Raw genomic sequence first — 13,917 nt, forward strand, 5'->3', positions numbered from 1 at the left:
ATTTATTCAGGATAGCCGAGTGGAAGACGTGATGGCGTTTGAAGCGAGGGTACTAGGTTCGAGTCCCAGATTGAACATCAACTCTGAGATGCAGGTACATCCAGCTGACGAGTCCCAAACAGGACGAAACGCGCGTCCTGGATTCCACTGCTAGCCACTATCCATCTCTGCTTGTCATAAAGCTTAGTTTGTTAGATCATTCGGCGAGACTTTATTTACGAACCAATCAGATGTACGATTACAGGTCTTGAATTTTGGCGCAAATTTAATTTGTTCATTTGAATAAATAGAGTTTTGGGATTATAGCTGATGTCAGTTCGTAATGTAAACCATATATCCAATTCTCACCCCAACCGTAAATATTAATCCTAATTCCCCACACTGGTTTGTAACCCTCATTTAACCATAGTATATAGGTGGAAATTCTCAAGGTCCTTTTAGAGTCGCTCGAAGGTCTTCCATAAATTATAGTCCCACCGATCATTCAAATGTTCTGCATAAGAGTTAGTGGATTATACACCCATTTTGTTCTCTAGATGCTGTATTAATTTAGTTGGCCAAACCTTTCTCAGTTTTATTGACTACACTTAATTCAACAACGTACAGTGTCACAGTTATTTGACTAATTATGAGTAGTAATTCACTCATTGTCTTCGCTTATAGCTTTGATGTTTTTTCTTCATATCCTATCTTTCATAGGGCAGTTTTTTGTCACGTGTTTTAAATAAATAACATGAAGTTCTGTGAATTCCTCAAATAAAATAGCCGATTTACATTTTGTGAAAAAAATGATATTCTACCAGAAAATTGGCGGTGAAAGTTATTTCATTGATAGTGTTACACACAACAGCTTTATGTTATTCATCATCTTACGTGAATATATTTGTTCACTAACAATGCCAGATAACTCTGAGGACCAAATACCGTGTATTAATTCAAAAGATACAATCACTTTGTATATGCTAATGTATGAAATGTTAAAGGTTAGTTGATTGTTATTTTAATAGGCCTCTTTCAAGGAAAACATTGGTAATCCATTTGACATATTAAAACGCGATTCGCAAGATGTACGTATTCCTGCGTATTTAAAACCATTGATTCGAGGCCGGTAAATATATATGATCATATTTTTATGATAAACGTATAATTGATTAGAATTGAAAGACTACGCAATTACTATGAGGCTGTTGCGTACACAAATTTGTCGACATTTAAAAATCTAGTCTTTGCAAAATCATCGAATGTTGGCAATGAAATCGATGACGATGACGATGAAAATAGTGGTGATGGAGGGGGTGATGCTAATCAAAATAGTAATAGAAGATTCTTTTTGACTAAAGACAGCGTTTTCGGTAAGTTTGTTAAATGTCAAATATTAAGTGATGATTGATTCATATTAGAGTTTTCATATCATTATTTACATTAAAGTTATGGTAGCAATCAAGAAAAACTAATTTTTTTGTTTGTTTTATTTATAAGGTTACAATAACTGATACGAAAAACCATCCCGGCCGTAGCTGCTACCTCGACGTGGTGGTCGAACTTGCCTATCGTTATCACTCAACCGAGCTATATCAGCTGGAACACATGTTCCTGTAGATCCTACCACGCCAGACAGGTCTGCTAGAGAACGGTAAGGGTGAAAGTATCAACTTAAAGTCAGAGGGCGAAGTCGTACTGATAACTGTAGAAGTGTGACAGCAGTAAGGTGTTTCCCTCGGAAAACCAGCATCTGTAGCGATCCTGTTGTTTCACCACGTCGAGGTAGCAACTACGGTCAAGATTTCGACGTCCGACTATAGTTTTATTCCTTGACCTCAAGGCCCTCCCCAACTCTATTGATCGTGAGGTTCTGTGACACTGTCTGTCATTGGAAAGCGTATAGAAAGGTACATTAATCTTGTACGTTCTCTCTACTCGAACACTACTGATCGAGTCATAGTCTATGGGGAACTTTTATAGGAACTGGTTACTTCAAGTGGCGTTTGTCAGGATTGTCCGCTTTCCCCACTTTTATTTAACTTTGTTATAGATATTCCTTTAAAGACAACACTTTCATCGCCTGACTTCATGGATTGATCTTTCAGAAGGTTCACTTGTTTACTTAAAATACGCAGATGATATAGTTGTGTTTAGTGAAGACGCTGCTAAAATTCAGTCTTCCGATAACCTTAAGCAATAGTGCAAGCATGTCTAGGATCCGTTTCTCTCCACTCAAATGTAAAATTTTACTTCAGGATTGACTTGCTCCATCGCCTGAATTAGTGATAGAAAATGAGGTAGTTGAACGCGTTGACCGCTTCACTTATCTCGTGTATCATCAGCCCTGATGGTTTGGTGTCTGACGGAATCTCGGCACGGATTCAGAAGGCCCTACTGGCTTTTGCCAACCTGTGTCACTTGTGGAGTAGGCGAGATATCCGTCTGCCAAGCAAAGGGTGTTTACTTCTCAGCAATCTTCTCTGTTCTACCTTATGGATGTGAAGCATAGTCATTAAGAATAGAGGATATTTCTAGGTTACTGGTATTCGATTATATGTGTCTTCAAAGCATTGGTCGTGTATTTTGGGACCACGGAGTAAGCGGTGCCTGGGTTAGGAATAGAGTACTAGGTAAAGATGGGATTTTGGTTGATGAGTTAGTAAATCTTCACCAGTTGAGGTGGTTGGGATATGTATTACGTTTGCACAATCACCACCTACCTTGATGGGCGATTTTTCCTGGTATAGGAGTAGGTTGGAAGAAAGCTAGGAGCAGCCGAACCAAAATATGGCATCAGTCCATGAAGTCACTGACAATTGGACTTAGTTATGTTAATAGGTACACACTTCCTATTTGGGGTCCGCATGTTAATCGTAACCAATGCTTAGAGACTTTAATTGATATGGTTCCAAATCGTTTGTAATGGAGCAGGTGCATCCATCCGAATCCTGTGACTCTAAATTCCCCACAATTTCAATAATTTGTGTTTTCTTCGAATCGTATCTTCGATGCCTAGTCTTTTTTATTACCACTCGTACGGTTACTACCTCCATTATTCTGGAATTCGGCCTGACAGTTTCATCTCTGTTCTAGTGGGGTGTAGTAAATTGAACGTACCAGGTACTACGTTTTGACTGAGTGACTCAAAGAACTTATCATGCAAAAGATGATAGTTTTGTGAAATGAATAATGAAAGAGGATACAGATAACACATTTCAGACGACAGCAAAACTGAGGTGGTTTTCATTCTTTTAAAGGGATATCTTACTGTTTATTTTGGATGTAAAATGCTACAGTAGTATTGCTATTAGTTTTGATTTTGAGTCGTTCATGACAATATTAAGTCAGTGGGTTTTCCCGTCTGTTGGAGCCATTTTAAGAAGTTGTGATGATTCAACACATGCTAGTTTGATACACATATCCCTCACTTCAAAGCTTCATACTATATTGTAACTCTTTTCTGCTTTTTGTTTACGGATTAATACTACTCAGGCTGGTTTCTATGGAAGAGGTTGCGTCATCGTATGTGAAACGTTTTCAAAAGCCAGGGTTTCTGATACTATTGAACATTAGTCTCCAGTATGTATAAACACATATTCCAAGACCTTAGTATTACTTACACGACCTGACTACTAAACATTAACTATTTTACTATTTAACATAAATTTGGGTTAAACACCCTCGGCTCAGATAGACCATACTGCACAAGCATAGGGCACAACTGTTCATGTTTAGGCTTTATTCACCTGGCTTTTTTACAGGTATATTAACGCAATAACTATGGAACCAGGTACATAAAATTGCATATGCTATTCAGCCTTTCATCATACGAAAATAGGTTTCACCTACCACACTACCAGACTATTACTTAATATAATTGTGCATAAGTGTTTAAGTATTTATGCTGATGACGAGCACGTTTTTGTTTGGTTTGTTAAAGTGACAAGGACATTTCTGATTAATAAATGATGAGAAGTGATTCAGTATGTTCAAATAAGCCGCTTACAATACAGTTACTGACACAATACCCCTAACTGAACTAATAACTAGATATAAAACTAATTAACAGAATAGATATTCTTGATGTTTTGTAGTTTTGTTAGGCCATAAAGTGAAACCTACTTTATGTCCGAGCTAGACACCTAAATTGTATAAGTACTCCATATAAACCAATAGGTGAATTTCGACCTCGTTAATTTGTGAGAAAATATGGTTTCAGATCAAAACCAATAGGAGTAGTTTTCCTTTCATTTTCTACATAAATAACAGAACAAGTTAACAAGGATTTACTAATGACAGTTCTTGTATTTTGTGCCCCCTTGTACCAATATTTATGTGTTTCCCCCCGAATGCTCTGGTACGGATGAGAGTGGGGAGAGTCCGCTCTCCATCTCCAAATGCTCTCACGTGGTCACGCGTATATAGCCTCTGACAAGGGAAGTCCTACTCACTGCCTTCTCACAGTGGCGGGGGTGCTGTTTATGAAATTGAGAGGACGAAAAGTGAATATCCGGCACTTTAACCGGGTTGGTGGACACTGCGAGTCCACCTAGGGGAGTTGGAAAACCCTTATTCCAAACCAATGGTGCACATGGGCTCCAGTATCCTGAAGGAACAAATGGCATATGAATCAATCGTTGGTCACTGGCTACCATGTGACTGCATCTCCTTATGATGCTCCACTTCCTTGCGGATCATACCTTTAGGTTTAAGGCTCCGTGTGTGTGCCTCCTAAGAAAACCACCTGCTTCAGTTTGGGCACCTGGACAGTATCACAGCTCTCACACACACCTTTGTACCAATATTTATGTGTTTAAATCAATAAAATAAATGACAGATCTTGTATTTGTATTAAATTGGTTAGAATTCACTAGGTTACTATTTCATTTAAGCGTATAACTATTTTACTGTATAACGATATCTATTCTTCTTTTACTTGTAGGTTTATTTTTAAGAAAATTTTCACTTGGAATTTATTCTCAAAGTTTTGAAAAACTCATACAATTTTTTGACTCATTTTTTGATGCTTATGATAATGAATTATGTTCCAGGTCAAATTCGAATATTGAAGATTTAATTGTACAAAATTTTGCTCATTCATTTATTAGAGATCAGTATTTAATATCAACGTAAGTTATATGATTATATTAGGGATTATTTATTGAAACACATGATAATTGGTACAAAAGGGTACCAGATATACATGCACCGCACAAATCTCATTTGATTTATGTGACGGCTGTGACACTACCCAGGTGCCCAAACTGAAGAAAGTGGTTTTCTTAAAGGGCCACACCCGGAACCTTCGACCTAAAGGTCTGATCCAGAAGGCAGTGGAGCATCATGAGGAGATGCAGTCCCATGGTAGCTGGTGACCAACAATTGATTCATATACCATTTTTCCCTCAGGATACTGGAGCCCATGTGTACCATTGATTTGGAATGAGGGTTTTCCAACTCCTCTAGGCGGACTTTCCGTGTCGACCAACCCGGTTAAAGTGCCGGACATTCGATTTTTCGTCCTCTCAATTCCGTAAACAACATTAATGTCACGAGAAGGCAGTGAGTAGGACTTCCCTTGTCAGAGGCTATATACACGTGGCCATATGTGAGCATCTCTATAGGGGGAGCAAACTTCCCACTCTCGGTTGTACCACGGCATTTGGGGGCATATATTAGGGATTAGGTTTCAAATTAAAACTGTTATAATTAAAATGATATAGAAATTATGATCAATTCAATTCTCGAAATGTACATACTATATATGATGTGATAATTATTGTTAGATAATTTAATAGAAAAATAAGAAGCTGAGCGAACGTTGTTAATTTGTGTTAGTTATTACAAAAATCCTGCCAAATGTGTGTTTGACTACAAAGAGTCAAGTGTACAATCGGTTGAGAAATGTTCTTCTTCGTGAATACAGTTTTATGTAATAACTTTTTAAAATGTGGAGTCGTATCTTTGTGATTGAGGTACTTGGGTTTCAACCGATAGATCCCAGGTTTGAAACCCATTCCACCTAATTTGTTTTAAATAGACGGATAGTATCGCATTTAAGGTATGGCGTAATACCAAGTGCATTAATGTATACTTAGCAATTGAGTTACAATAAGTAGCTTTACAACATCTTTTTTTTTTACTTTAAAATATCAAGTGATGAACACAAATAAATCTAGACCTAACTAATTTTGTTATAAATAAGTCAGTTTGTTAAAATAAACTGAGATAATTGTCATGCATATTGTCCATTCCGACAAGCTGCCTAATTCAATTTACTAGATTGATTGGAGTGAACCTAATAGAACCTAATAGAGATTTACAGTAGGCGAACCAGAATGAGTTACAAGTTATCGAAGGAAATAACTGTTCCTTTGGATATTAGTGATAAATAAATTCAGATAAATGACTACCACTTACAAATCAAAAAAATGAAGTCGGTATAATTTTGGTAACAGTCGTAATCGAAAGACTAGACATTGAAAAATGTGTTTTATAAAGAATAGCTGAAGAAACGGAATGTATGATGGAGAACTGAAACTAAAGATCTAAGTGAAAAGTAATGTGTGAATGCATCTGCACCATCTTGATCAATTCTGAGCCACGTCACCCAGCACCCAATTATCACACGGACATCATAGAGATAGTCTGTCTCTCACGCCATTGTTCAGTTTAACAGTCAGTGGTTTCGTGAACTGACCTTCTGTCTTGATTTAGCCTTCCAATAAGTCTTCCGTAAACCACTTTCATATACATTGTAAAAGAACTTTTCGTTGTTAACATTAGTGGGAAACCGTGACCAGAGGAGTTCAACTATGTAGACTGTCAAGCAGTTACAAGCTACATACATTGGAAGATGGTTGTGTGATATTACGAATCTATTGAAGTTAAATAGGTAAACTTATGGATGGCGGATCAGTGGTCTGGAGGTTGAGCGTTCACACGCAAGATCAAAGTTCGTGGGCTCGATCTCCAGTGGTGGGGTCATGTAAACACACTACTGAAGAGTCCCATACTATCATGAAATAGCTGTCCAATGCTTCTTGCTTTTTAATAGTCGTTTAACTTAGATCAGTCAGTGGTGTTAACCATGAAATTAAAACAACTCTTCATAGCATCTTTTATGGTTAGAAAAGAACTTTTGTTAAATTTCAAATTTTGATTTATTAATTTATTCCTAACGAATATTTTTCTGTTTGTTCGAAAAAAAAAACATTCATTCGTATATTTCAGTCGTAATCAGGCTTTAGATGTCTGTTCCGAAATTATTGATTCTATTGGAAAAATTGGTGGACGTCCTAATCTTAATCTACAAAAATATAATGAACTTTTATTGTTAGCTAAAAAAATGTATCCTGAAGTATCATATACGGTATGTGTTTTTTGTTGTTGTTGGTCCTAATTATATCCCGTGGTAGCCGGCGACTAATAGTAGATTCATACGCCAATTGTTCCCTCAGGATTTTGAAGCACATATGCACCATTGGTTTGGAATGAGTGTTTTCCAACTCCCCTAGGTGGACTTTCCGTGTCCACCAACCCGGTAAAGCGCCGGACATTCGCTTTTTGTCCTCCCGATTTCGTAAACAAAACCCCCACCACTGTGAGAAGGCAGTGAGTAGGACTTCCCTGGAAGTGGATGTGTACGCGTGGCCATATGAGAGAAAGAGCAGATTCTCTCTACCCTTGACCATACTAAAGCACTTAGGGACATAATCATAAATAAAAGATAGAGAATTTGTAAAGTTGTTTTTCCCCACAGTTTAAAGGTATTTTCTTTTGTTTATAAATTTAATTTCATCTAATAATCATGGAGGCACTATTCTGAAAATTTCAAATGAGCTTACTAGGTCTGAGATACCAATCACAGGGTTGAGTGTAAAAGATACCTTCAAGTTGTCGTTTGACTCAATTTGGTGCAATCATTGTTAGTTTACATTGAAAAACATTACCAAAAGCATGAAGAATGTCCAGAAGCGCTACTCTGAGTATCTGATCTATGGATAAAATAGAATAAAGAGTGGTCATTTGTTTGAAACAGTCCATATCTACCAAGAAATGTAAACAGGTTTTTGAGTGGAAAAACAAGTAAACACTTTAACAATACTTCCATTGTAAATGTCTCGTGATAACTGAGATAATCGGAACGGTGAAAGTTCTCTGGTTGGGTTGGAATCCATAACTTTTGTTATTATTTATTTAAACACAAATATTGGTACAAAGGAGCATTGGATATATGTGCGCCATACAAGTCACTTGGTTTGTGTGGGGGCTGTGATACTGCCCAGTTGCCCAGACCGAAGAAGGTCTATAACTTTTGAGAGAAAAAAGTTAACACAGGAAATAGTCAAGTTTTGTGAAGGGGAACCAGTCGACAGTATAACCTCGAAATCCCATGATTGAGGAAATCAATTGAAGTTAGTCAATCAAAGCTTGTTACTGTACTTCTCATTTCTTTTAACACCCGTACCAAAATTGTCACCTGAATAAAGAGGCTTTGAGTTCCGTATATATCTGTACCTAAAGTATAATCACCCCTTATATTAAGAATGTTAGATTAATTAAAGACCATTTTCCGAAAATCATCGGACCCAAGTACTACACTTGATTGTATCAATTGTTATCAAGTATTTTCATAACGTTTTGTAAAGTTCTTCATTTTCATTGTTTCTATCTTTCTTTTAAAAACAGCATTATGCTTCACATGCATATGCCTTGCAAAAACGAAATCTTACCATGGCTGAGGACGAATTACATGCATACTTTGAAACATGTATGGCATCGGTGCAAAATCCAGAAATCTCATTAACAACGTCAACATTTTCTGGAGCTGGCACAGCATCGACGACTACAACAACAACAACAGCAGGACCAGGAACAAGCGCATCGTCAGTACTAACTCCACCTATCAATTCTAGTAATACCTGTGCTCATATGGCAGTGACTGGTGCTGCAATGCATTTAAATTTTGGTCATTGGTAAGTTAATTTTTTTCCCTACCACTTAGTTGTTGTACTTTTTATGCATGGTAACTGTGTTAAGACCATTTGCCAATACTAAATTATTTCGATCAATGTAACTAAGATTTTAGATAAATCTTGGTTTCTTTTCATATCAACTTCATCTGTCAAAGTTTAAACATCCAGTAATATCAATAAAACTAAAAGCCGTGTACATTAACGGACTCTTAACTCTATAGAGTTGCTTCCCATTTAATAAATTTTATGATAAAAAGAAATAATCATGTATGTGTTGTGTTAGGTGGTTGTCCGAATTAGACATTGATCTATCCGCTTCCTACATGCACGCTCAACCTGCAAAATCCGTGAGAAAACCAGCAGTGAGTAGAAAACTTTTATTAGCTAACCTAGATTGAAATATATGAACAAACTGTGTTCTTGGTTAATGATACTAAATGTCAATTCACTAACTTGCACCACGAATAGACAACGTCGGGGATTTTTACCTCTAAATTGTGTGCTATTGCTGATATTGTCTAAGATGACAATGAAAACAATTTAACTATTCATCTGATACAATTTCAGAAGGTGGTTTTGTGGAGATTTAGTATTTTCATAGTTGAAATCATAAGTCAATTAAAGCTAGACCACCATGGAAAACCTGGAAGCACTGGGCGGCGATTTCGTCCCATTATGGGACTCCTCAGCAGTGATACAATTTAACTGAAACCATTCTCTTGAGATACAAATCTTCTTCACCATCTGAAGATTACAATATAACTACAGAAATTGATTAAGATTGACGATTTGTGAAGATTAATTTTATCTTCTTTCAATCAGCTAACATTTATTGATTTAATTATTATCTATTAATATAAGAGAACGATTTAACAGTTAAAACTACGGGATCCACAAATAGGAACGAGACTCTAGGTGACATGGCTCAGAATCGATCACAATGGCGTAGGTGTATACACTCTTTATCTTCCCTTAAACCTTGAGATTAAAATTGCTTCATATCTGTCTTCCTTCCTATACTATATGCTTATATACAACCTATCTTTTGTATACTATCACCACTAAATTAACTACTTCTATGAATCCGGTGTTCATCTTGTTGTGCTAACGAGGTATGGCAACTTGGTCCGGTACATATATGTGCCTGGTCCTACGTTGTAGCTGACTGACTGACTAACAAATAGGAACCCCATTCACTTTCTTGGATTACAGTGCTTGAGATATTTTATTTAGCCATTGAATTAAAAACAAGTGTATGACCAAACTGAGTCGAATAATCGGTGTCTGAACATTGATCTGCCTATGGTTTACTTATGTTGTTTAATGTTTGTCTTAAATTCAAAATTCATTAATTATGTGTTCTCCTCGTTTGTTTACTTCATATGGGTTTGTCCCTTTGTTTATTTATAATTTGCTTTGTTGTTGGGTGAATGTTTACTAGGTATAAAGGAAAATGTTTGATTAAGGAAGCGCTTCAAAAATCGCTAGAAAGTGAATCGAAAGATTCACTTGGTCATGTTAAAGTGAGTGTATTATTGTTATTATTATAATTATAATATCCGGACGAGAATAAATGAATGGTATCCGCTAGTGATTATTTATGGACTAATATTATATGAATATTCTTATTGTATAACCATTATACAACTATAGTATATGTAATTTACTTTTTATTGTTTGTTTGGATCTTCCCATTGATGTTTTTAGGACCACAACTGGTCAGCCTCTAATTGGCATATGTGCATACTGTGCGTATTGCCTCGATATAGCCTAAATTCACAAGCATGGTAAGCAAAAATGGATAGTAGCTAGCAGTGGAATCCAGGACGCACGTTTCGTCCTATTTGGGGCTCGTCAGCTGGATATACCTGCATCTCAGAGTTGATGTTCACTCTGGGACTCGAACCCAGTACCTTTCGCTTCAAATGCCATCGCGTTATCCACTCAGCTACTGGGTCCTGAAAGCCACTTGCTTGTGCGCGTCCTGGGTTATTCATATTCCCTTCATTATGAGCTTTTATTTGACCTATTGGTTACTGTTATATAATTTACTATCCTCAATTTATTCTCAATCTATTCGTCACAGTTTCTCTCAATCACAGCCACTTTTGACTTGATCTTGTACAAGTGCTATTTTCAATTTTATGGTGTGATGTGGTCTGGTTTTGCTTGTATATAAACCCAACATGTCTGAAATATATGATCCGTATTGCAGAGGTTGATATTGGCTTTCTGGACTAAACCGGTTGGATTAGAAGAGGGGCTATTATTCTCGGTGGACCAATAAGAACTCTAGGCTGCTCGTATAGTTTTATGCGTCATAAGTCTGGTCGTATAAGTCGGTGCCATTAACTGACTGTCGTATCACATGATATAATTAATCGGGGATAAGGATTCTTCCTATTATTATTATTGTTATTATTATTATTATTATAAGCAAAGATGGATAGTGGCTAGCAGTGGAATCTAGGACTCGCATTTCTTCCTTCCTGGGACTCGTCAGCTGGATTTACCCGGATCCTGGAGTTTATGTTCACTTTAGAATCCGAAATCAGTACCTTTCACTTCTAATAACTAACGAGTTATCCATTTAGCTACTGAGTTCAGATAGCCACTCACTAGTGAAATGGGTATGAATTTAATTTAATTGTTAAGGGTTGTTGAGTAATCATTGCTCGTATATCCTGTGACCACCAAGTAAGTAATGCAGTTGTTAGGAAACGGGTACTAGGTAAGAATGGCAAATCGATTGGTGAAGTAGTGAAACTTCATCAGTTGAGATGGCCGGGACATGTGTCACGTGTACCCAGTCACCGCTTCTTAGACACACGATGTTTGCTGGTGTAGGTGTAATTCTGAAGAAGGGTAGGGATGGTCCAACCAAAATATGGCCTTAACCCATGAAGGCACCGATTACTAGGTTGACCTGCATTGTTAGTTGCAGACGTCTGCGGTTGCTATCATCGCAACTGTAATGAACGAAAATTTGGTGGGAACAACTAACTCATAATTACAGAGTGCCTTCGTAAATATGAAAACCATACATTAAATACATTATTTACATATCTTTTTTCAGTTATCCTTTACCTGATTCATGATTCTTTCAATTCTGTTATTATTACAATTACTCTCTGTTTCCCTTCCTGTTCTTTTTAATTCAATCTTATACTAGTACGCATCCCACTTTCTATTAATGCTACACACTACTTATGTCTGTCAGTATAAGTAGCATGCACTACATACCTATCTAACCTGACTGTGGGAGACACTAGGTGACGTAATTCAGAATCGGTCACATTTGCACAAATTCATTCATTTTTTGTCCCCTCTCAGATATTTAGCTTTAAATTTATTGTGTGTCTTTTATTTCCTGACTTCATTTCAAATTTATCTATCAGAGAATTTCTTTAAATTATCATTAAATCTGATGATTTTGATGAAATGTAGATGGCAGTGGGATTTAGGACGCTCGTTTCATCTTGTCTGGAATATATCACGTGGATGTACTTGTATCCTAAAGTTAATGTTCTCTCCAGGACTCGAACCTAATACTGTTCGCTTTGAATGTGACAAAACACACATCCTGGTGCACCACTGCTGGTCATACTTCTATTCTTACAGACAGTGTATGTAATGTGTTGTTTTCATATTTTACATTTACAGTATGTGATTTTGCATGATAATACTATAAAAATTGGTTTACCTCATCTAAGTTTTCGTTCACTAAACACATATACCTGGTATTATTTCTAATCTAGGTTACGCATACTTTATTGAATTCAAGTGCTGATCCATTTCGTTATGATAATGAAGTACCTATGAAACAATCATTCAAATCAAATGTAAGTTATTCCATTTTTTTGATGAACTGTAAGTAAAATGATTCAATCACTGTTCAAAAGTTTAATTAAAAGGAAAAGTATTCATTATCTTTCACCGTATCCAACCCCAATTACTATCTTACTTAATTGCCTCTCTTTAATTCACAAACATTTCGTGGTGAAATCCTTCTACAGAGTAATTGTAGTCAGAATCAATTGATAAGTCTTGTTGATTGAACGCTACACTCGGTTCCTAAGCTAGTCTCGTAACCCCCAAGCTTAAACTACACAGCGACTTCAACACGAGAGAAAAGGCGCAAAATATACGAGAAGCACTTCACTCCAAAGGTTCATTCATGTACAGAAAATATAGGATGTTTATAGTATTTTAAAATTCCTTGGGTTTTCTTGAAAATTGTGGAATGCTACTAAACAAAGTAGCAGTGTAGCAATCAACTAAGTGTCCCACAAAGTGTGTTCTTCTGCTCGCTCAGTGGTTGAAGAAGGCATTTAAAGGATTAAATTCATAATAGTTTACAACTTATTATACGAAGTTGTATTGCTTGATTGTTTTTGAAGATATTTGATCGGATACATCACATCATATTGCTGAAACCAACATGCGATACCTTGGGTCAGTTACCGATAGACTGAAGAAGTTTCTCACAATGGTTTGTAGGTAAGTTTTGTGTTTCTAAAGTTGCCATAAAGTTTAGAAAATATATATTGTTTAACTAGTTCTATGTTGTATTCACATTAAACCAAATCAAGCATCAATCTAGATTATCTAAAGCTGGATATCCGTGATTTAGCCATAACGCAAACTAATGTGTGATTGATGAGATTAGGCGCACAGAGTTAGGGACAGGAAGGTGCTAAATTGGTAAGCAGCCACGCCTTCGGTCATTCCAGGGTTACTACCAGTATTAAGCACTGATAATGAAGGAGAGTTAGGCACGGGGTCATAAAACATATTTCATAGAAATGAACCATGTCAAAAAGAAATATCAACCAAATGAAATTACATAAACCATTTAAATTCTCTCGTCGCTGTTGAAAAGTCTTCATTTAGAAGAGCTATCAGACTTCATGGTGAAAGTCGAGATTCTCCGAAGATCACGAGACCAGTCCCCCTT

At 36.6% G+C, this 13,917-nt stretch overlaps 1 protein-coding gene and 1 non-coding gene across 2 annotated transcripts in view; one reads left to right on the forward strand and one right to left on the reverse strand.

Annotated features, from left to right (window-relative positions):
- Positions 1-673: 673 nt before the first annotated feature.
- Positions 674-13,917, forward strand: part of Smp_036930 (hypothetical protein) — a gene marked incomplete at its 3' end in the record, with an annotated part of 23,874 nt that continues 10,630 nt past the window's right edge. Inside the window, exons 1-8 of the mRNA XM_018792131.1 lie at positions 674-983; positions 1,020-1,108; positions 1,156-1,352; positions 4,925-5,111; positions 7,216-7,354; positions 8,674-8,960; positions 10,402-10,483; positions 12,719-12,802. Coding sequence (XP_018647270.1) covers positions 789-983; positions 1,020-1,108; positions 1,156-1,352; positions 4,925-5,111; positions 7,216-7,354; positions 8,674-8,960; positions 10,402-10,483; positions 12,719-12,802 — 1,260 coding nt within the window. The 5' untranslated portion in view covers positions 674-788. The remainder of the gene's footprint in view (positions 984-1,019; positions 1,109-1,155; positions 1,353-4,924; positions 5,112-7,215; positions 7,355-8,673; positions 8,961-10,401; positions 10,484-12,718; positions 12,803-13,917) is intronic.
- On the reverse strand, positions 10,847-10,918 carry Smp_tRNA_00152_Pseudo_TTG.1.1. Its single transcript has one exon. It is a non-coding gene (tRNA).

The sequence above is a fragment of the Schistosoma mansoni genome (assembly GCF_000237925.1).
Source record: "Schistosoma mansoni, WGS project CABG00000000 data, supercontig 0222, strain Puerto Rico, whole genome shotgun sequence".
In the NCBI taxonomy this organism is placed as follows: domain Eukaryota; kingdom Metazoa; phylum Platyhelminthes; class Trematoda; order Strigeidida; family Schistosomatidae; genus Schistosoma; species Schistosoma mansoni.